Here is a 23203-nt window from a genome sequence, read left to right as displayed (position 1 = left end):
ACAGCTTATGTTTGCCTGAACCTCTCTTCTGCATTCCAAATCTTACATGTCTCCTTCACACCTTGCTGGAATATCAGTCTTGGAAGAGAGGATATCACAGAGAAATTTCTAACTATAGCAGTTTCCAGAATTAACGGTTTTGTCAGGTAGTTCCACAAAAGTGCACACACTGCTCCACAGGGAGAGATTTATTCTAGAGACCTTCACTTGGCTGTTGCTAAGTGATTTATTTATGATACTCTGTCTTCCAGGAGTAATAGTCTAACAAAATACAGTGAACTACTTCAGATGCTATGGTCGACAGTACACTTAACTAAAAATAGTGTCCAGAGAAATAAGAACCATTGTGTAGTAAACATACTATGTATGATAGTTATAGCATTACTTCTGTTGACTACACATAAAAACATCTTTGTAACTGTCTGTTAACTCTGTATAAAGGTCAACAGTCAATTAAAAATTGCATGTGATTTAAGTAACATAACAAAGATGACAGAACCAAGCAGAACTTCATACATCAAAACTTTGACACGCAGGATACCACGCAGAAAACAAACCTGAAAATGGAAATCTTTCCCCAAAATGTGCTGCATAATGCAAAAATTTTACCTGTTAGCAGAAAAGTAATTTCATAAATAAACTCACAACATGTTCCCTAAACAGCTTTCTACACAGAGTTGACCACTACCAAACTGCCTGAGCACATGAAAGGAAACAGAAGAGCTATTCGTCTTGGGGATACCCACTATCCAACTGTTAAGAATGCCCCAGAGTATGATGCAAGGGACCCGAGTGCCTGCTACACCATGTGGCTGCTTGAATTCTCCTATCTAGCATTAATTTCCCTGAGCTCTAAAGGTGCTGGCTCTCAATCAGATCTCTGCATCCCAGCAGCCCTCCTGCCCCATCCCTTTCCTTTTCCCTCATTTTTTCACATATCAATATTATGAGACGGATAGTGGCTACTCACCATATAGCTGAGATGCTGAGTCACAGAAAGGCACAACAAAAAGACTGTCGCACAGTTAGCTTTTGGCCAATAAGGCCTTTGTCAAAAACACACACACACACACACACACACACACACACACACACACACACACACACACACAAACAACCTCTGGCAGCTGGAGCTGAAGCTGGAGCAGCAGCGCATTGTAGGAGAGGCAACTGTGTGGGGTAAGTAGGAGGCTGAGATGGGGAGAGAGAGGGATAGTAGGGTACAGGTGGGGGATGACAGTAAAGTGCTGCTGGGAGTGTGCAAGGATGAGATGGAGAGTAGGGCAGCTAGGTGCAGTCGGGAGGTTAACGGAGGATGGGGGAGACGGGGGTAGCAGAAAAGGACAGAAGTAAAAAGACTGCGTGCGTTGGTGGAATAGAGGGCTGTGTAGTCCTGCAATGGGAACAGGAAGCGGCCAGATGGATAAGGAAATGACAAACAAAAGTTGAGGCCAGGAAGGTTACGGGAACATAGGATATATTGCAGGGAGAGTTACCACCTGCGCAGTTCAGGAAAGCTGGTGTTGGTGGTGTAATGGATCTTGGAGATGTGTTATTTTCTACCAGATTTGTTGATACCAAATCTAATGAGAGAAGTTGTAAATGTTTTCTTATATTTTTGTCAGAATAATTTTTTGTGAATTGTAATTTACCTTATTTTGCGCTAATTTATTTATATTTTTGAGAGTGGCAGCATAGTGATTAATATTAGTAGATGTGATGAAGAATATCAAAGAGACTGCTTACAAGTGGAAGCTCGTGTGTTGTGTGAAATGTCTTTAAAGCAGGAGTCGTCTTTGACCGTAGTCAGTCGGCAGAGAACTCTCAGTGTGTGTGACGGTGGAACAATGTGCAGGTCGCCGTTATAATAATTTGCTAGTGAACAGGAAAATTAATTATGTTATTACTTTTTTTATATAAAAATGAAGAAGGACCCACATTCGAGAAATGGTATTTGAAGCACCAAAAATGAGGCAAACACATAGAACCAGGTCATTTCTGCAGCCAACGAAACTGCGTTGTGGAATCATACTTTCACTAGACGACTGAAGCCAACACAAAAAGACAAATATCATCTTGTAAATATTTCAAGAAAAGTGAGTACTGTCACGAAATATGCTAAATTCAAGTATATAAAAATAGTGGGCATATTTCAGTGGGAAGGATCCAAATGGCACAGGTTGAGAAACCATCATTGAAATGAAGAGCATCATAGAATGCAGCACAGTGGTTGCAGCTTAGTTTGTAAATAGCATGACTGGTTTCACAGGTAGCCCTGCCTTTAATGGGACAGGTGATGTTTGTGATTGGACTGGAGTAGGTGGTGGTGGTGGTGGGAGGATGTATGGGAAAGGTCTTTCACCTATGTCTTTTATAGGGATATGGGCCACGAGGCAAGGGGTTCGGAGCAGGGGTTGTGTAGAGATGGAAAAGGATGTAGTGCAGATTTGGTGGGTGACAGAATACCACTGTGGCGGGGTGGGAGGGATAGTGGATACAACATTTCTCATTTCTGGGCATGATGAGATGTAGTCGAAACCCTGGTGGGGAATTTTTCAGTTGCTCCACCCTGGACAGTACTGAGTCACGAGAGGAACGCTCCTCTGTAGCTGGAGGGTGGGACTTTAAGGCTGAGAGAGTAATTACAAGCTGTAAAGGTCTCAGAGAGAGCCTCGGTATATTTCAAGAGGGACCGATCATAACTACGATGTGACAGCCATGGGCAGCTAGGCTGTATGGAAGGGACTTCTTAGCATGGAATGGGTGGCAGTTGAAGGGGAGGTATTGCTAGTGGTTGGTAGGTTCGACATGGATGGAGATACTGATGGAGCAATCTTTGAGATGGAGGTCAACATCAACAAAGGTGGCTTGTTGGGTTAAGAAGGACCAGGTTAAGCACACAGTGGAGAAGGTGTAGAGGTTCTGGAGGAATGTGGATATGGGAGCCCCACCCTCGATTCAGGTCACGAAGATCTCATCAATGAATCTGAACCAGATGAGGGGTTTGGGATTCTGGGTGTTCAGAATGGGTTCCTCTTGATGGCCAATGAATAGATTGGCACAGGATGGTGCCATGCGAGTGCCCATAGCCATACTGCGGATTTGGTTATAGATAATGCCCTCAAAGAAGAAGTTAACTCTGGGTGAGGATATAGTTGGTCATGGCGACTAGGAAGGAGGTGGTTGGTTTGGAATCTGTAGGGTATTGGGAAAGGTAGTGTTCAATAGCGGTAAGACGATGGTCATTAGGAATGTTAGTGTACTGGGAGGTGGCATCAATAGTGATGAGCAGGGCACCATATGGTAAAGGAACAGGAACTGTGGAAGAACTGGCTGGTATCTTTTATATAGGAGGGTAGGTTGCGGGTAATAGGCTGAAGGTGTTTCTCTATGAGAGTAGAGATTTTTTCAGTGGGGACACAGTAACTGGTCACAATGGGGTCTCCTGGGTGGTTGGGTTTATGGGCTTTAGGAAGCACGTAGAATGTATAAGTGCGGGGGTGAGGAGAGAGAAGGACTCTGGAGGAGGTTCTGGGATGGGTCTAAGGATTTAAAGAGAGACTAAGATCCTGCTGGATTTCTGGAATGGGGTCAAAGTGGCAGTGTTTGTAGGTGGATGAATCTGACAGCTGTGACAGTCCTTCTGACAGCTGGTGGAGTCCTTCTGCCAGGTAATCATTGCGGTTCAAAACAACAGAGGTGGAGTCTTTGTCAATAGGTAGGATTATAAGGTCAGAATCAGTTTTTATGTGATGGACTGTGGATCTATCAGTGGATGTATGGTGAGTTTGCATGTTGAGGGATTTGGGGAATGATGGGGAGGTAAGGTTCAGTGTTAAGAAATTCTGTAAAGTTAACAGGGGGCGATGTGGGGGCAGTGGGGGTGGATCATGGTTGGATGGAGGAGTAAACTGAGTCAAGCAGAGGTGGGTCTTTAGTTGAATCGGATTGGTAGGATTGGTGGAAAAGAAGTGCATCCACTGCAGGGACTGGGAGCAGGAGAGGTCTTCAAGAAGTCCTGCAAGATTTAATTTGGGAGTGGGGCAAAAGGTGAGGCCTTTGAAAGGTCTGATACTTCTGCGAGGCTAAGAGTTTTTCGGTTATGTTTAGGTTTTGGATTCTATATAGTGGTGGGAGCTAGTTTTGGAGCGTGGGATAAATGTAGTAGGTCTGTGAGACAGGGTTTTTCAGCTATTGGGGGTGGGGTTAGAGATTGTTATAGAGGTGGTAGTCCAAGGCGGAAGTAGGTGTGTTATGGCCAGAGACTGTGGTCATGTGTGTGCGAGTTGCATTTTGCGCGTGCGCGTCGTTATATGATGAGTAGCAAACTATCCTTTTCATGGATTTTCCATTGTTTGATTTTTTTCATTTGTACATAACTTCATAATTTAGTCAATGACTAACTATTACTTTTCCCTCTTCTTGTCCCCCTCTCTATGTAGGATTTTTTAATGTCTGTTTTACTCACTCCCAATTTCTCAATTGCACTATTCATTCCACTTACTACCTGTCATCCTTTAATCCATCTTTACTTGTAAATGTGCTTCCATGATCTATGAATTGGGATGCCACAGTGCTTACCAATAATGTTTCAATACCCTACTTTCTCTCACGTATCCCGTGTCCTCACAACTGATAGACAGAGTAGACTGGGGGACAGAGTGACTGCTCCTCCTTTCCAAATTCCCGAACATACCTCTCTCACCTCTCTGAAAAAGGAACTTACATTTCCAAAAATTATGTACTGTTTTTCCTACTTTTAAATGCACCTATTAGTATACACGGATCAGGACAACAAATCGACCAACTACTAGTTGTTTTTAAGACAGCAACCACGGCAACACCCATTCAGAGAATAAGCTCGGTCACACCACCTAGCCTTCACTGTTGTCGTACAGCTCTGCTACCTCAGCTGCTAGCTGTCACAGTCATTTGCAGATGGCATTTGTTATCAGTAAGATGACAAATGTGATTCATTATCACTGTTCACATTGTTTCTCTTTGTGACGTGTTTATTTCACATGACAAAATGTCCTGAACTAGTTATAAAAGTGTACAGGAAAATGACAAGACTATTACCACTCTGCTAAGCAAACCCAACACTGCATGTGAATGCTTCTAGAACAGAAAAGGTCAGTTATTGCTGCCACGGCCATATTGTGTGCACAGATAAATGAACAAACAGCATCTCCCTCTCCCATGCTCAACTGCCAAACACTCTGTTGATCGAAGTGAGTTCATGGAATTTCGCCACCTGAAGGTACATATTGGTCAGCTATTCACATCCTTATATTTCTGCACAGGGCTTACTGCAGAGGATAAACATATATCTGCATATAAACATATAACTGCATTACTGTACTCATATTAGTGAGACAGTATAAAAATTCGTAATTATGGACTGCAACAGCATACACAACATCTCAAGAGGAACACTTCTGCAACAAATTGGTTCTTGGGTATTGGGCACAGATCATCAATATTTTGAGAAGAATGACACCTAAACCAAAGTCAAAGTAAATCCATAAATAGGAAAGTAATATGGATAACAAATTGACTTAACTACCACATATGATAATAATGTACTTTTATAACAGAAGAATAATTAACTTGAAAAACTATAAAACTATAAGAAGATACAATTGTGTGGCCGTATTTACCATCAGGAAGCAAAATTCTAAGCACAGCTGACAAAACCAAATAAAAGTACAAAAAACAATCCTAGCTTTTCGAACTGTTAGGTTCCTCAAGAGCAGAAAAATGGATACGCTGTGGAAAAATAAATAGGGAGAGGGGGGGGGGGGGGGATGTCAACATGCGACAGGACAAGAGGGACCCAACTATTGTGAGGATGAGGGGAGATACAGTGTTTTTTTTTTTTCCTTTTTTTACAGGAACTGTTGAATATGAGCCCTCATTATGAAAGCCTTATTCATGCAGGTTCACATGAAGACATATTTATGATTTGCAAGGGACACTATCGTAGCATTCCATTATCCATCCAATTTCACACACAAAGACGAATTCTGTAGAGTATTTCAAGTGATGAAAATATTCTACATAACAATTTACTTTTTCCTAACATAGTAGCCTTTCAGGCACAAAAAATGTCTGACCCCCCCCCCCCCCCACCAAATTGTTTCGAACTAGTTTGTGAAACGAAGACGAATGCCATTAACTTTTTATCTTTCAACTGTCATAATTAACCATTCCTACGCAAAAAATGTTTTTATCTCAACAAAAATTTCACTGTAAGTGGTGCAAAATTCTATTTAAAACTGTTAAGATTCTAACAGTTAGTTTCTGATAGGAAGGGTTAAGAAATGCCTCCATGTAAGGCATGATTGTATTTTAGCATTCCACAATGACCAAACATTTTGCATACTTTATATGTTTTACGTTTTTAACATATCTGAAAGCAAAGTAATGTAATTTCCTTACACTAATATGCTTTAAATAAGAAACTTAACGTACGGTAGTCACCTTGTCCATTGACCAAGGTAAAAAGTACTTTGTCTTTATCAGGTGTCGCCCCTTTTAACGTGATTGTCACAGTAGGCTCCGCACCATTAGGTTCCATGACTCTCTTGATAGTAACCATCTGTGGTCCTTGTTGCGTTGCTGTGACAGCTGTCATACCATCCGACTTATTCTGAGAAGCAGAAGAAGCAGCCACATCCGCCTTCTTAGAATTTTTTTTTGCTTTCAAAGATGAAGAATCTGTTGCATCTGAAGAGGCATTCGTACTACCAGGTGTATTCACAACAGTGATAGTCACTTCTGGAGTTTTGTTCTGAATTTCTTCAAGTTTAAGCCTCTGGGCCTCTTCTTGGTCCTTTCTTTCCTTTTCTTCAAGCTGTAAAATATGAAGATGTTACTACACATATATTTGGAATATTATTTTACCTTCAAAACAAATCTTCAAAGAACATGCAAAATATCACCTAACCTAAAAAACAATTCACAAATTTTGGATTTATGATGTATCAGTGCCATAAATATATAAATTCTTAACTTTCATAATTAACAAACAATTAATCTTTGGTCTGAAATAAAATTTGCTCACTCAAAAAAAAAAAAAAATGTTCCATGAGACTAAAGACGACATAGAGAGTTTTGCATTAAACTGACCATGGTTGTTAAATCTGATACGATTGTCTGGTCATCTCACGCCATATGGTATAAACTGGAGGTACTTAAGTTTTGTTGTACAAAGTTATACTGACTCACAATTTCAAGAAAGAGGTATCTGCTCTAGCTCTAGAAAAATATATAAGAGACAACTGCATATGCAATTACGCACACTTCTACATAGTCAATTACATATACTTCTAAATAATCAGTCCAATAAAACTAAAGATGGCTGTTAAGAACAGGAAATCCTTAGTCACATCTTAGAGAAGATTACAAGAACCATCACAGTAGATATAGACAGAGTAACACAATAATTCATTTTTTATAAGCTGTACATGATCATAGGGAGTGATCTGTCATTGGTGGACAGGAAAATCTTTTGCACTCAAGATCATTTAATACTTTTATTTTATTTCATAATGACTGGTTTTGACCGAATCACTCTGTTATCATCAGATCTACAATGTACAAAAAGTAAATCCGTTACCAAGAATTTATCTCTGTACAAACCTGCACATCAAGTACATAAGCATTAGTGTACATATCTTTGCAACATTCTTACTATCATGCATATATGTCGCCACTACAATGAGAACACTTTCCGTTCACAGGAAAATACACCACATTGGCTGGCCCAACTCATAAAAAAGAAAGTCTAAAATATACATTGCACCAAATGCGTGCCCAGCAATGGAGGTGGACAAACAGAAAGTGTAGTCATGGTCCAAGTAAATCACTGGCAAAACTGAGCAAGCAAGTAGCCTTGCTCCAGTCATGGTCTGTGCGGCTGGTCCCGGCGGAGGTTCGAGTCCTCCCTCGGGCATGGGTGTGTGTGTGTGTGTGTGTGTGTGTGTGTGTGTGTGTGTGTGTGTGTGTGTGTGTGTGTCCTTAGGATAATTTAGGTTAAGTAGTGTGTAAGCTTAGGGACTGACGACCTTATCAGTTAAGTCCCATAAGATTTCACACACATTTGAATATTTTTGAAGCAAACAGTCACATGAATAATCAACATGTGGCATGTGTGTGCACAAATCGATATGTGACATTCTTACAGAAATACTCTGGAGAATCACTGACAATGCTACAAGAACTACACTGAAGAACCATTATCCAAAATATACCTCTGATCAGCGAGCATTTGACATCCACATAGATACTAACTTAATGCAAATAATGCCAGCTCTAGTGTGAGTATGCAGAACACACATTGTATGCTAGTAAAGTAAAAAGTGATTCACACACCACAGCATGTATGAAATAAACAAAGTATGGCCTCACAGACCAGAAATCCACATGTACATCAAGACTCTTCCTTTCAGGCAAAACAAGCAGCTTACCATAGAACATTCTGCCACATGACAACCAGCATACTGGACACATAAGTATACACCCATACACATCACCAAATTCATCAAAATTTACAATTACACAAAAATTATAAAAACACATTTTAGTACAGCCACAAGAGTATTTTTACAACTTTTACAAAGTTTTTTGGACTATTTAAGACTTTTCCAAAAACCATTAAAAATTTGAAAAATTTAAGGCAAACTTATTTGGAAATATAATGTAACAAACCTTAAACAGACAGGTTGAGTCTGTACTATACATCATCCAGCCATAGACACCCACAACTACCAAGTATGAGAATGTGACACATGTAAATAGTCCCAAGTTTCCATGTTGTAATAACATGTAACCAATGAGATGGAAATGACAGACAAGAACCACTACATTTATAAATGTGCCCCCTTATCTCCTCTACAAATGGGTTGTTACACATTAATGCAAATGTCTAAATATCCTGGTCTGTTGGTACACCACGTTGTTGTCAGACATCAGGAGCTGCTGCTAACAGATGTATTTATAAATGCAGTTTCTTTGTGTGCCTGCATGACCCAATTTTCCAAATAAGTATGTTTTAAATGTTTTGAATTTTTAAAAATTCTTGGAAAAGCCTGAAACTGTTTAGAAAAAAGTTTGTAAAAATTGTAAAAAACTTTCATAATTGTGCTAAAAAGGGTTTTTTATGGTTTTGTGTAATTGTAAATTTTGACGAACGTGATGTGTATGGGCATGTACTTACGTATCCAGCACACAGGTTGTTATGAGCCAAACTACTATCTGGTGATCAGGCTGTTTCACATGAAAGGGAGAGTCTTGTTATATGTGTGGATTTCCAGTCTGTGATGTCATACTTTGTTTATATCATCCACGGCATGATGTGCAAATGATGGTGTACTGTACTAGCATACAATGTGCGTTCTACTACTTCCACTACAGCTCTGGCAGTATTTGCCTTAACCTGGTACCTATGTGGATGTCATATGCTCAGTGATCATATGGCTCACTCTGCCATGGGTTACTTGCCAGCTCAGTTTTTCCTGCAATGAAATGGACCACGACTGCACTTTCGATCTGTCTACCTCCATTCCTGAGAACACAGTTGGTGCAATGGATATTTTATTCTTTCTTTTTTTTTTTTTGTATTTGACAAGTCAAAGTGGTGTCATTTCCTATGGGTGGAAAATGTTCTCACTGCAGTGGTGGTATGTATGTATTTTAATGACAATTTTACTAAGGTATGTAAACTAATTCTTATGTACTTTTTACTACTGATATATGGGTTTGTACACAATGATAAATTCTCTTTGTAATGGTGTTACTTTCAGTGTAGTGTAGAGATGACGACAGCAAGATTCTGTCAAAACCAGTCACTGTGAAATAAAATAAAAACATCAAGTGATCTTGACTACAAAAGATTTTCCAGTTCATCAATTCACTTTGCAAGGAAAACAAGTGAGTCATGAATTTATAAAATGACCTGAGATCACATAGTTAAATTTTCAAAAACAACAAAAAAGTGTTTATCATCTTACTTAGCAAATATTGCATAAAATTATTTTATGATATGAGGCACACAAGTAAATTACATACAACTGTCATTAAAAAAATTGGTCATGGGCGAGTAGGACTCACACACAGACAGGTTTGTACAAACTTAAATTATGCATGCAGACAGTTCACCCATTCCGGGAACTGATAATCTTGATAAGTTTTGCCTGTTACCAACATTGAAAATGTTATAATTATAAGTTTGAAGTCGGACAACAAATGACAAAAGAAATATTTTTTGTGTGATATAATTACATACTAACAATGTTCCAATTTCTTCCTTTACTTGTACTGTGTAACCCTGCTTCTTGCCAAATTCCATAATTCCACATCAATGGGAAGTACCCTATAGGTTTTAATGAGAGTTTGAGAGTACCAAAATCGGTGACATAAACGGCTGTATCTTTTGATTACAAAGACTTAGAAGCTTAGCTTTTTTACACCACCAACGGGCCACTGACCTCAGTATCTGACAATTTCAACATGATACACCTACCCATTACTGAAAAAAAGGAGTCGTTAGACAGTTGGATAACAAATAACAATTTTTTTCCATGTGATGTAATTACAAATTAAAAGTGTCAGTTTTTTCCCTCTCCTTTACTGTAAAACCTTTCTTTTTGACAAATTTCATGATTCTAGAGCAACAGGAAGTACTCTATAGGTTTTGATGAGTGACCCAACAAGTATCAAAACAGTGACATAAATGGGCGTATCTTTTCACTGCATTGCCTTAGAAGCTATTGTTTATTATACCACCAAAGACCATAGACCTTCGTATGTGACAAAATTTCAACTCGATATGTCTACCCTTTCCTGCGAAAATGGGCTTTCGGCAGTCAGATAGACAATCAGAAAGACAACAAAGTGATCTTGTAAGGGTTCCGTTTTTAACGGCTCAGGTACGGAACCCTAAAAACATGACCTAGTACCCTCTTCGTGTTTAAATTTTGATTTAAAAAAGAAAAACTTCAAAACACACAATATGTAATATGTTTATTGAAAAAAAACATTAAGTATGCACAGAACAGTCAATTGCCAGGAAAGTAAACATACAGAAAACACTTTTCAAAATGAAATTGCAATTTTATTCATGCATCTTTGATTTGCAACCTGCAATTTTTTGATAAAACACTTTAGGTTCATCACTGTCAGGAATGAAGTTGGGCATTTTGTGTATATCTTTAATTTTATTTTCACTAATTGGACACACACCACTTGGTTAAGCATGATTGGTAGTTCTGGGATATGTGGCTATGTTGGCCCAAGTATGGAAGTATATTGAATTATTCCTCCTATGAATGTCTTTTCCACAACTATTCCAATCTGTTCTGAAGAAAAGCAAAATTCTATTAAATTTAAAACGGTGAATGATATCTTTTTACGTCTAGCATCGTCATTAACAGAAGCCTCTTAAGAATTGGCCCTTCTTTTGTAATAATGTGGCCATCCAGCTGCTGAAACCATGAATATTTTCACTTTCAATGGTAGTAATGGTAAAATTTCGTTTCGTGCTAGAGCTGACCATACAGGGAACAGATACAAGTGCAGACATTTGTATTGATGACTATGGACAGCATACTGAACAACACTACATCTGTATTTACCTAATGGGCAGCAGGTCAGGTATTGAAATGTGGACACAAAATGGACATACTATACTGACAGAGGGACAGAGTTAGTGTTACTTGCTTACTCACTGGTAATTAAACATTCAATAATGATAACTTCTGATGAAGGTCATCCTTGGTTACGCGGTGGTGTTAAGTTTTATGGTGTGAGCGCTGACTTTCTGCATATGCCCCAAATCCTGAGTTTATAGTATCCTTTCACAGTGATCTCCTGTTGCAGTTATGCCTCAAAAATTATGAGGTGTGCACCTTTTCAAACACTGGAGGTTGTTGAACACTTCAATCAGCTCCATTCCCGTAGGTTTCTTAAACATTTTATATGCAAGGAAAACTCAAGTTTCACAGTGTCACAGGACTGACTGACTGCTAAATGATGATAATGACAAGAACTCAGGACCCTTCTGGCACATGGCCAGCAAGCAGAATGGTGATGTTAATCATAAACTCTGGGCTTATGTAGCACTCAGGTTTAGGCTGAGGCTGCTAAATCCAGTACCCTGCAGAAGTTTGGCACTGTTCACTTGTCTCATCAAACTCTGGGGACTATTAGGCTACCATGGGTATGGTTGCTGGCGGATCTACAGCTACATGCACATCTTTTGTCAGTATTCTGGCACAGGCAAAAGAATACTGGGAGTTGTGAAATGAGGGAGTACAGCTAATGGCTTCAGGCTTTGAGGTACATCCAGCTGCTAGACCAGCATCTTGCTCAATGACGTTTGGCTTAGTAAACAACATTATGGGCCTTAGAATGTCTACTACTCCTACTATTTGTGGACCATAAACTGCCCAACTTGAGGTTCTGAAGATAATTTAGTGGAATTAGATAGGGAAATTAATATAAAGTGGGACATATGAGTTTCATATGTGATGCAGAAAAAAAAAAAAAAAAAATGATCACGTCATTTGCTATACAACTGTGAAATAGACCATGGAGGAAAATCAGGCATAGGCTTCACTGCACACAAGAAGATATTGAAGAAACCACACAAGCAACAGCAAGACTTGTTTCAGAAAGTTTCTGATTCAATTTCAACTAAATCTGTAGCAGTGATTCTACAGAGACGATGAATTGATAAAATGTGAGTGTAATGAAGAATATACTGAGGTGAAAAAAAATCATGGACACCTCCCTATATCGTGTAAGACCATCTTTTGCCCAGCACAGTGTAGCAACTCGAGGTGGCATGGGCTCAGCAAGTCTTTGGAAGTCTCCTGGATACATACCAAGCCATGCTGCTTCTACAGCTGTCCATAATTGCCGAACTGTTGCAAGTGCAGGATTTTGTGTACAAAGTAATCTCTCATAAATGTTCAATAGGATTCAATTCAGGCAATCTAGGTGGCCAAATCATTCACTTGAAATGTACAAAATGTTCCCTGAACCAATCGCAACTAACTGTGGCCGGTGACATGGTGCACTGTCATCCATCAAAATTCCATCATTCTTTGAGAATATAAAGTCCACGAACGGCTGCAAATGGTCTCCGAGTAGACAAAGATTCCCATTTCCAGTCAATGATCTATTCAGTGCCACGTAAACATGGCCCATTCCATTACGGAGCCACCACCAGCTTGCACAGTCCCTTGTTGACAATTTGGGTCCAATGCATCGTGGGGTCTGCGCCACATTCAAAGCCCATCATCAGCTCTTACCAACTGGAATCAGGACTCGTCTGACCAGGCCACAATTTTCCAGTTATCTAGAGTCCAACTGAAATGGTCATGAGCCCAGGAGAGGCACTGCAGGTTATGTCATGCTGCTAGCAAAGGCACTTGCGTCAGTCATCTGCTAACATAGCCCATTAACACCAAATTTCACCACACTGTCCTAACGGATACATTCATCGTACATCCGACATTGATTTCTGGGTTATTTCAGGCAATGCTTCTTGTCTGTTAGCACTAATAACTTTACGCAAATGCTGCTATTCCTGGCAGTTACTAATGATTTCCAAAATGTAATGTCCCACGCATCTAACTCCAACTATCATTTTGCATTCAAAGTCTCTTAAGTCCCCTCATGCAGCCATAATTGTGTTGGAAACCTTTTCATATGAATAACTTGAGTACAAATGACAGCTCAGCCAATACACTGCCCTTACATAAAACAACAACCATCTGTGTATGTGCCTATCACTATCCCATTACTTTTGTCACCTTAGTGTACATACATCATCAATTAAATTTCCATTATATTTTATCAGGATAAGAAGCAATTAAGAACTGAAAGAGAAGTCAAATACTAAGATGCCACATATTAACACTATTTCATCAGGTATCAAGGAAGTTTCCAGAAACATGTATTAAAAAAACATATCAAAACCACTTTCTTGCTGTCGATGATACTGTATTATTTTGTCTCTAGTGCATATAAACTTCAACAACGAATAGAAAAACCCAACAGAAGAACCTAACACAACATATTGAAAAACAATCAAACAAACATGCATCACAAAGGAATTACCTGGGGCAGAAATCAGTATATACAATGTACATGTACAGAATAACTATCATCTACAATTTCAGAAAAATGGGATATTTATTCAGGAGGAAGAGCTTCACATATAGAGCAAATCAGTAATGTGTTGGTCCACCTCCGGCCCTTGTGCGAGCAGTCACTGAGCTTGGCATTGTTTGATAGAGTTGTTAATGTCCTCCTGAGGGATATCGTGGCAAATTCTGTCAAATGGGCATGCAGGATCATCAAAATCTCGAGATGTTTGGAGCACCTTGCCCATAATGCTCCAAACATTCTCAATTACGTAGAGATTTGGTGACATTGCCAACAAAGTAGGCTTTGGCAAGCACTAATATGAGCAGTAGAAACTCTTTCCACGTGCAGGCTGGCATTATCTTGCCAAAATGTAAGCCCAGGGTGGTTTGCCAAGAAGGGCAAAAGAATATTATCAACATACCGCTGTGATGTAAGGGTTTTGCAGATGACACCCAAAGGAGTCCTGCTATGTAAAGAAATGGCATCCCCAACCATCCCCCCTGGCTGTCAGGCCATATGGTAGGCGGCAGGTTGGCACCACCACTGTTCAGGATATTTCAAAACACATCTTCAGCCTGGAATCTCTTTGATTGGAGCAGAATTGTCTTCAGTGTAAGTCTCAATTCGAACTGAGTGAAGACTTATCTGGAGACACCCTGTACAGTGGTGGCATAATGCCCAACAACCAAGAGTACTGTAGATGCCATTTCTTTTCATAGCATGACCTCTCTGGTTGTCATCTGCAGCACCCTTACAGCACAGTGGTACGTTCATCATATTCTATCTATGCCCCTTTTTTTGCTCTTCATCACAAGCCATCCCGGGCTTACAGTTCAGCAAGATAATGCCCTCCCGCACTTGGTAAGAGTTTCCACTGCTTGTCTTCATGCTTGCCAAACCCTACTTTGGCAAGCAAGATCACAGGATCTCAACCCAACTGAGAACGTTTGCAGCACTAAGGTCAAAGCCCTCCAACCAGCCTGTGATTTTTGAAGATCTAAAGCACCCGTTGGGCAGAATTTGGCAATATACTCCCAGGAGGACATCCGACAACTCATATCAACCAGTTCCAAATCAAATAACTGCTTGCATAAGAGCCAGAGGTGAACCAACACATTATTGACTTGCTCAATTTGTGTAGCTCTTTCTCTTGAATAAATCGTCCAATTTTTCTGAAATTATAATCATTTGTTTGCCTGTACAAGCACATCACATGTACAGAATTGCACCTCATTTGGATACTTACTTCATGGTGCATCTTTTTTTTTCTTTTTTGTCTTAAAATGTAATAAATAGAATGGGAACTTAAGAATTCTTAGCTGTCCATATTGCTGAGGATTTATAATGAAAAAAAAAAAACATTTTGAAACTCCTAAAACAACCTAGTTCAGTCACAATTGCACTTTGAATCACTGAAAAACTTGGAGAGAAATCAACAAGTTGCACAGTTTCATTCAATAATGTCGTATGGAATAATGTTCTGAGGTAACTCATCTTCAGGACAGAAAGTCTTCCTTGCTCAAAAGTGTGCTGTAAGAATTATATGTAGTGCTCACCCATAATCATCTTGCAGACATCTGTTTAATGAGTTGGGCATTCTGACTACTGCTTCATAGTATTTCAAGATTTTAAACATGGCTGCAACAGCATATATAGTATATTTATTCCCTCATGAGGTTTCTTGTAAATAATCCACTACTGTTCAAAATGAAAAATGATGTACATGATTACAACACCAGAAGGAAAATGACATTCATTACTCCACATTTAGGCTGTCATTGACACAAAAATATACGCAACAACCAGTGATAGCAAATGTCCAAGAGAAAGAAAAGCAACATTTGAAAACAAACAAACAGTTTCTCCTTAACAATTCCTTCTATTCCATAGAAAAATTTATATTATAGTAGTATGTAAAATGTTTGGGTAGGAATTACTATAGTGGCCAGCACCAAAGTAGAGTCCTCAAGGTCACAGCTGCTGCCTGCCACCAGCAAGGATTGCATGCTGTGATTCGCCTGCCTCTCGGCTTTGTTGCCATGTGGGTACCATTAGTGGTGTGGAAGGTCAGAGCAGATGAAAGCTCAGTGTTACCATGCTATATCGAGTGTTCACATCTGATCTTAGAGTCTTACTGTCTTCAGACAGGTGCTTTGACGTGTGTTCGATGGTGGACAACAATGCACGAGAAAGGGCCTACTTGTAGTACTCCACTGGTCGGCATATGTAAAGGGCGGAAAGATATTAGTAAACAATTGGAAATTATCAATCGAAGGTACTAGAGTTTTTTATTGATCTAACCGACAATGAAGAAGTGAGGAATAGCTTAAATTTTGCGCAAATTCATAAACTTACTGCTAACGTGTGTGGTGTCTCCAAGTCAACTGTAGGCCGTATTAGTAAATCTGTGTTATTGGCAGAAGCTCCAGACACGAATGAGTGTTTCGATTCTCCAAGAAAGGGATACGAACGTGAATGGAAATCAACTGACTTTGACGATTTTAACAAAGAGCTCGTGCGTACAAGTGCACTTGGATATTACGACAGAGGAGAGTATCCAACGGCTACAAAATACAGGCTCACTTCCATGAAAAAAATTAATTACTCAGGCTCAGAGACCTCCGTTCTTCATCTTCTCCGCTCCATTGGTTTCAGAGACATTGCAGCAGCAAGAGCAAAGTTTTTGCGTACAGTGCACTTCTTGTGTGCTGAAGACACCAGGCCTGTAGTGTACTTGTATGAAACTTGGGTTTCACAAAACCACACCAATAAATATATATGGCATAACTCCAAAGAAAATGGTGGTTTGAAAGTGCCTACTGATAGAGGTGGCTGATTAATCATTGCCCACGCTGGTTCATTAACCACAGGCTTCATACCAGAGGCCAAACTTGTTTTACGTGGTGGGAAAAGTTCTTGCCAATCTGATTACCATTCGGAAATTAATGGAGAAGTTTTTAAGAATTGGTTTATTCGACTCTTGTCTGTGCTGGAAGAAGGGTCAATTATCATGATGGATAACTTCAGATTACACTCCAATCCGACAGAAAAGCTGCCACATTCAAATTGGCACAACACAGATATTATTGGGTGGTTAAAGAGAAAGAATGTTTCATTTTCAGTCAATAAAAAGAAGGCTGGACTCCTGTCTCAGGAAGAAATCGTAGGTGCCAAAAAGACTTCTGAATTAGACCAACTGGCAAACGAAACGGGACACGTCTACCACCGTGTCACTGCCAGTATAATCCCACTGAATTGATATGGGCCCAAGTAAAGCAAGAAGTAGCGAAAAGAAATACTACTTGCAAACCTGCTGATGTTGAGAAGCCAACACGTGAAGCTCTTGAGAATGTTACTCAGAAGGACTGGGAGAGGAGCGTAAAACACATAGAAGCATTGCAAGAAACTGGTTTCTTGGGTTTAAGAGACACCATAGCGGAATTTGGAACCTGGCTGAAACGAGCAACAGTGAATCTGAAGACATGGAGCCAGAAGATCCTTCAGTTTAGGTAAGTGCCGTCTATGTAAAAAGCTGACTTGATTTAAATGTTTGTCTATTCATTTCAATAATAGGGGATATACTGCGAATGTTTCTCCCTTACAGTAGAAGTCTGATAAATTTATCACAAGCGGTAGCGATTAGTTTACTCGACAGTAACTGTCAATTAAAATAAGATTGTCAATTCTGCATTTATTAACAACAGTTTTTCCTAAAAACCTGTACTGACTGTCTTTACATTCAGATATAATCTTACTGCATTTGGTTTACTTGTACATTCGAAATTTAACTCCTTTTTTCAGAGAAGGATTTACTGGCTGTTTTGTAGTAAGGGTAACGCAGTTCATAAAATGACAAAATGTTGCGGTGCTTCTGTATTGACTGTATATATAAATAGTGCAGTAACACTAGAACAGTCCCAGCACCTACTCTGATTCTCCGACAAGAGCATAGAAGTCTACGATATCTGACGACTTTTACAGAAAGCTAGAATGCAGAATTGTATTACTTTAGTATGACAGAGGATAGTATCCAATGGCTAGAGAAATACAGGGTAATGTCCGTGATAAAACTGATTATTCTGACCAGTCCACTTCAATGCACTGTCTTCTCCACCCACTTGGTTTTTAATTCAGACACTGTAATGATGGAAGAAATTTGTAACACAAGATAGGGACATGCAGTAGTAATAACGAGGTTTTTCTGTACCAAGCACATATTGCATGCTGAGAATAATAGGCTTACAGCAAATTTAGATAAAACTTATGTTTCACTAAACCTTTTGAACAAATATTTTGCTTGACTTCAGTGAAAATACTGGCTTCAAAATTACTACAATTACTTTTGCGTAGCGTATATTGGCTTTCTGAGTGACAGGTGCAATGACGAAAGATATGTATTAGCAGCCAGTAAAATATTTTCGGGGAGTAGGGAATATTCTCAGTCATATTAAAGCGAGCCGTCCAAACAAAACTATTGGCGACGGCCCACAACGACTCGCATGCTGCTGCGCACGGAATATTGCGGAAGTAATTTGACTCTGTATGTTATACGATACGATAATGATACCTGAAATGTTGCCAAAAATAATTTTGTAGTTTTCTTAACAACTTTCTCGTGGGAAGTTTCTTCGGAGTTGGCACAGTATCACACCTCTTACAATATTTCATTTTTTATCTCAGAATACGTTTAAGTTTCCAAAATAAAAGACGCAGCGTATGCATCTGTAAACTTTGAGGATCTTTTTCCGGCAGCAGTGATGTCGGAGATCTGATGTTTTAATAGATTCCTGATACTCGTGATACACTCGTGAAATAGTCGTGCAGGAAAGTCCCCACTTCATCGCTACCTCAGATGCTGTGTCCCATCGCTCTTGCATCAACTATAACACCATGTTCAAACTCACTTAAATCTTCACAACCTGCCATTTTAGCAGCAGTAACTGCTCTAACAACTGCACCAGACACTTGTTGTCTTATATATGCATTGCTGACCACAGTGCCGTATTCTGCCTGTTTACGTATCTCTGTATTTGAATACGCATGCCTATAGCAGTTTCTTTGGCACTTCAGTGTAACCCAACCCTAAAGTATCACATACACTGGCTATCTCTCCTAAGAGTTAACAGGTGCAGTTTCTCTGACATCTTGGTTGATATTAACAATCTCAATTTTACAGTTTGTAGATAACATCATTCCAAATGAAATTTGTTCTTAAGTATTTCATTGGATACCAAGTGTCAATGGAGGATGTCACAGACACAATCTTTTTTAAATGAAATTTTATATACGCATTCAGTGCAGTGTATTCCAAAATATTCTACTGTAATATTTGGTTTAACAATAGCTATTAAAAAAAACACAGTGAAACACAGGGATTAAGCGGTACCCCAGCAGCAATTGAGTAGTACTGATACGTTGAGTAGCAAACAGAGTTGTGAGAACAGCACACCTGGAAAAAAAGGATCTTGGGCAATGAAGACATGCCAACAAGTGTTAACCAATCTCTCAGTGTCTGCTGTGGTTATCGACTGCATCAGGGAGCCTCAGGAGTATGCCATGTAGGAAAAGTATCAATCCATAATAAAAACAAGAGGGAAACAATACAACGTGTGAAAGAATGCTCATAAATCTGCTCTAGTGAGGAATACAATGCAACATACCTTTCTTTGTTTTTGCCTGGCTTTTTTAGCAGCTTTCTTGGCATCTTTACAACGTCCCTCAATGAAATCGAGAAGAGCTTCAAGATCACGCGGATCTTTCACGTCTTGTTGCTGACGCTGCTGCTGCTGTTGTTGCTGCTGCTGCTGTTGTTGATGATGATGGTGGTGGTGATGGTGGTGGTGGTGATGCTGTGGGTGATGGTGGTGATGGTGGTGAAATTGTTCCGGTTGCTGCGGTTGATGGTGCTGACGCTGTTGCTGTACATTCTGCTGAGTGTGTGGTGACTCCTGCTGCTGTTGCTGTTGTTGCTGCTGCTGCTGCTGCGGCTGTTGTTGTTGTTGTTGTTGCTGTTGTTGTTGCTGCTGCTGCTGTTGCTGCTGCTGATGTAACTGTTGCTGTTGATGTACTTGTTGCTGTTGCTGCTGTGACGACTGCTGCTGCTGCTGCTGCTGCTGCTGAGCTGGTTTCTGATGTTGCTGGTGGGGTGTCTTGGAGGAAGTTGGGGCATTGGAAGCAGGTGCACCTACACTTGTTGAACTTACACTCTGTGATTTTTCAGACCGTACACTTGGTGTTACTGAGCTTGCGGCTGCTGTTGTTGGAGGTCCAGCTGCACCAGCTTTGCGTTTTGCCTTCTTTTTTGTTAACAGCAAACGCAATCGCTCCCTCATTTCCTGATAGTTTCGGCTTACTGGTGCAACTGAAGGCTGCAATAAAGAGTTCAATTTTTCAGAATATTTTCTTACTGTATGTCACAAAAAACTTATGTTGAAAACAGTAATATACAAAAAAATAATAATAAAGATTGGGTAACCAACAAAAGGATTATGTTATATGAGTTGGGGCGTGGATTGTCAAAAGTTCGAATGTGGTAGGGAAGATAGAAAATCTGAAAAGGGAAATCAAAGGCTCAATCTAGATATATTAGGGGTCAGTTAAGTGAAACGGAAAGAAGATATGGATTTCTGGTAAGATGAGTATAGGGAAACAGCAGCAGAAAATGGCATAATGGGAGTGGGATTAGTTATGAATAGGAAGGTCGAGAAAAGAGCATATTACTGTGAGCAGCTCATGACAGGGTTGTTCTTATCAGAATCCACAGCAAAGCAACACTGACAACAACAGTTCAGGTATACATGCCAACGTCACAAGCTGAAGAAAAAGAGTGAGAGAATGTATATGAGGATATTGAAAGGGTAATACAGTATGTTAGGGGGATGAAAATCTACTAGTCGTGGGGGACTGGAATGCAGTTGTAGGGGAATGAGCAAAAGAAAAGGTTACAGGAGAATATGGGCTTGGGACAAGGAATGAGAGAGGAGAAAGACTAATTGAGTTCTGTAATAAATTTCAGCAAATAATAGCAAACACTCTGTTCAAGAATCACAAGAGGAGGAGGTATATTTGGTAAAGGCTGTGTGATTAGGGAAGATTTCAGTTAAGTTACACCATGGTCAGGCTGAGATTCCGAAATCCAGATACTGGATTGCAAGACATACCCAAGACCAGGTATAGATTCAGATCACAATGTAGTAATGATGAAGAGTTGAAGAGATACGCTTTTCAGTCCTTTAGGCTATAGGGATAGCAATGAGGGATAGTTCAGTAGGCAGTACAATTGGGGAGGAATGGACATCTCTAAAAATGGCAATCATAAAAGTTGGAAAGGAAAACATAGGGACAAAGAAGGTAACTGTGAAGAAACTGTGGGTAACAGAAAAAATACTTCAGTTGATCAGTGAAAGAAGGAAGTACGTAAATGTTCAGGGAAATTCAGGAATACAGAAATACAAGTCACTGAGGAATGAAATAAATAGGAAGCACAGGGAAGCTAAGACGAAATAGCTGTATGAAAAATGAGAAGAAATCGAAAAAGAAATGACTGCCGGAAGGATTGACTCAGCATATAGGACAGGAATTCCACTGTTAAATGCAGATGAGAGAAAAGATAAGTAGAATGAGTACACTGAACACCTCTATGAGGGAGAAGATTTGTGTAACGTGATAGGAGAAGAAACATGAGTCGATTTAGAAGAGCTGGGGGATGCAGTATTAGAATCAGAATTTAAGAGAGCTTTTGAGGATTTAAGATCAAATAAGGCAGAAGGAACAGATAACATTCCACCAGAATTCCTAAAATCATTGCAGGAAGGGGCAATAAAACGACTATTCACGTTGGTGTATAGATTGTGTTAGTGCGTCGTCAGACTATCTGGCGAGGAGGCTCTGTGCCAGACTATCAGGCGACACTTTTCCAAAAGTCAGGTAGTGTATCATCCACCCAATTACTAAGACTGCAAGAACTGACAAATGTGAGAATCGTAGCACAATCAGATTAATAGCTCATCCAAGTTGCTGACAAGAATAATATACAGAAGAATGGAAAAGAAAACAGAGGATGTATTAGATGATGGTCAGTTTGGCTTTAAGAAAGGTAAAGGTAACAAAGAAGCAAGTCTAAGGTTCTGGTTGATAATGGAAGCAAGACTGAAGAAAAATGAATACACGTTCACAGGATCTGTCAACCTGGATAAAGTGTTTGACAATGTAAAATGGTGCGAGATATTCAAAATTCTGAGAAAAATAGGGGTAAGCTATACAGAGAAATGGGTTATATGCAATATGTACAAGAGCCAAGAGGAAATAATAAGAGTGGATGACCAAGAACGAAGTCCTCGGATTAAAAAGGTTTTAAGACAGTGACATATTCTTTCACCCCTACTATTCAATCTGTATATTGAAAAAGCAGTGACGGAAATAAAAGAAAGGTTCAGGAGTGGAATTAAAATTCAAGGTAAAAGGATATCAATGATACGATTTGCTGATGACGTTGCCATCTTGAGCGAAAGTGAAAAAGAATTACAGGATCTGCTGAATGGAATTAACAGTCTAATGACTACAGAATACCAACCGAGAGTAAATCAAAGAAAAGCGAAAGAAATGAAAAGTAGCAGAAATGAGAACAGTGAGAAACTTAACATCAGGACTGATGGTCACGAAGTAGATGAAGTTAAGGAATTCTGCTATCTAGGCAGCAAAATAACCAACGATGGACAGAGCACAGAGGACATCAAAAGCATAATAGCACTGGCAAAAAGGGCACTTCTGGCCAAGAGAAGTCTACTAGTACCAAACACAGGCCATGATCTGAGGAAGAAATTTCCGAGAATATACATTTGGAGAACAGCATTGTATGGATGTGAAACACGAACTGTGGGAAAACCAGAACAGAAGAGAATCAAAACATTTGAGATGTGGTGCTACAGGCGAACGTCGAAAATTAGGTGGACTGGTAAGGTAAGGAATGAGGAGGCTCTGCGCCGAATCAGAGATGAAAGCGATATGTGGAAAACACTGACAAGGACAAGGAACAGAATGACAGGAC

General features: G+C 39.7%; 1 protein-coding gene across 3 annotated transcripts in view; it reads right to left on the bottom strand.

Moving 5' to 3' along the window:
* LOC126259264 (protein FAM193A-like) overlaps window positions 1-23203 on the bottom strand; it is a 242585-nt gene that overhangs the window by 73503 nt on the left and 145879 nt on the right. For 2 of the 3 annotated variants that reach the window (XM_049955899.1, XM_049955897.1), the window contains exons 15-16: window positions 19818-20525; window positions 6475-6856 (exon numbers count right to left, since the gene is read on the bottom strand). In XM_049955899.1, the coding sequence (XP_049811856.1) occupies window positions 6475-6856; window positions 19818-20525 (1090 nt within the window). The remainder of the gene's footprint in view (window positions 1-6474; window positions 6857-19817; window positions 20526-23203) is intronic. The other variant, XM_049955898.1, reaches the window with a different exon arrangement.

The sequence above is a fragment of the Schistocerca nitens genome, chromosome 5, assembly GCF_023898315.1.
Source record: "Schistocerca nitens isolate TAMUIC-IGC-003100 chromosome 5, iqSchNite1.1, whole genome shotgun sequence".
In the NCBI taxonomy this organism is placed as follows: Eukaryota; Metazoa; Arthropoda; class Insecta; order Orthoptera; family Acrididae; genus Schistocerca; species Schistocerca nitens.
This window is presented reverse-complemented; position numbering and strand designations above follow the sequence as displayed.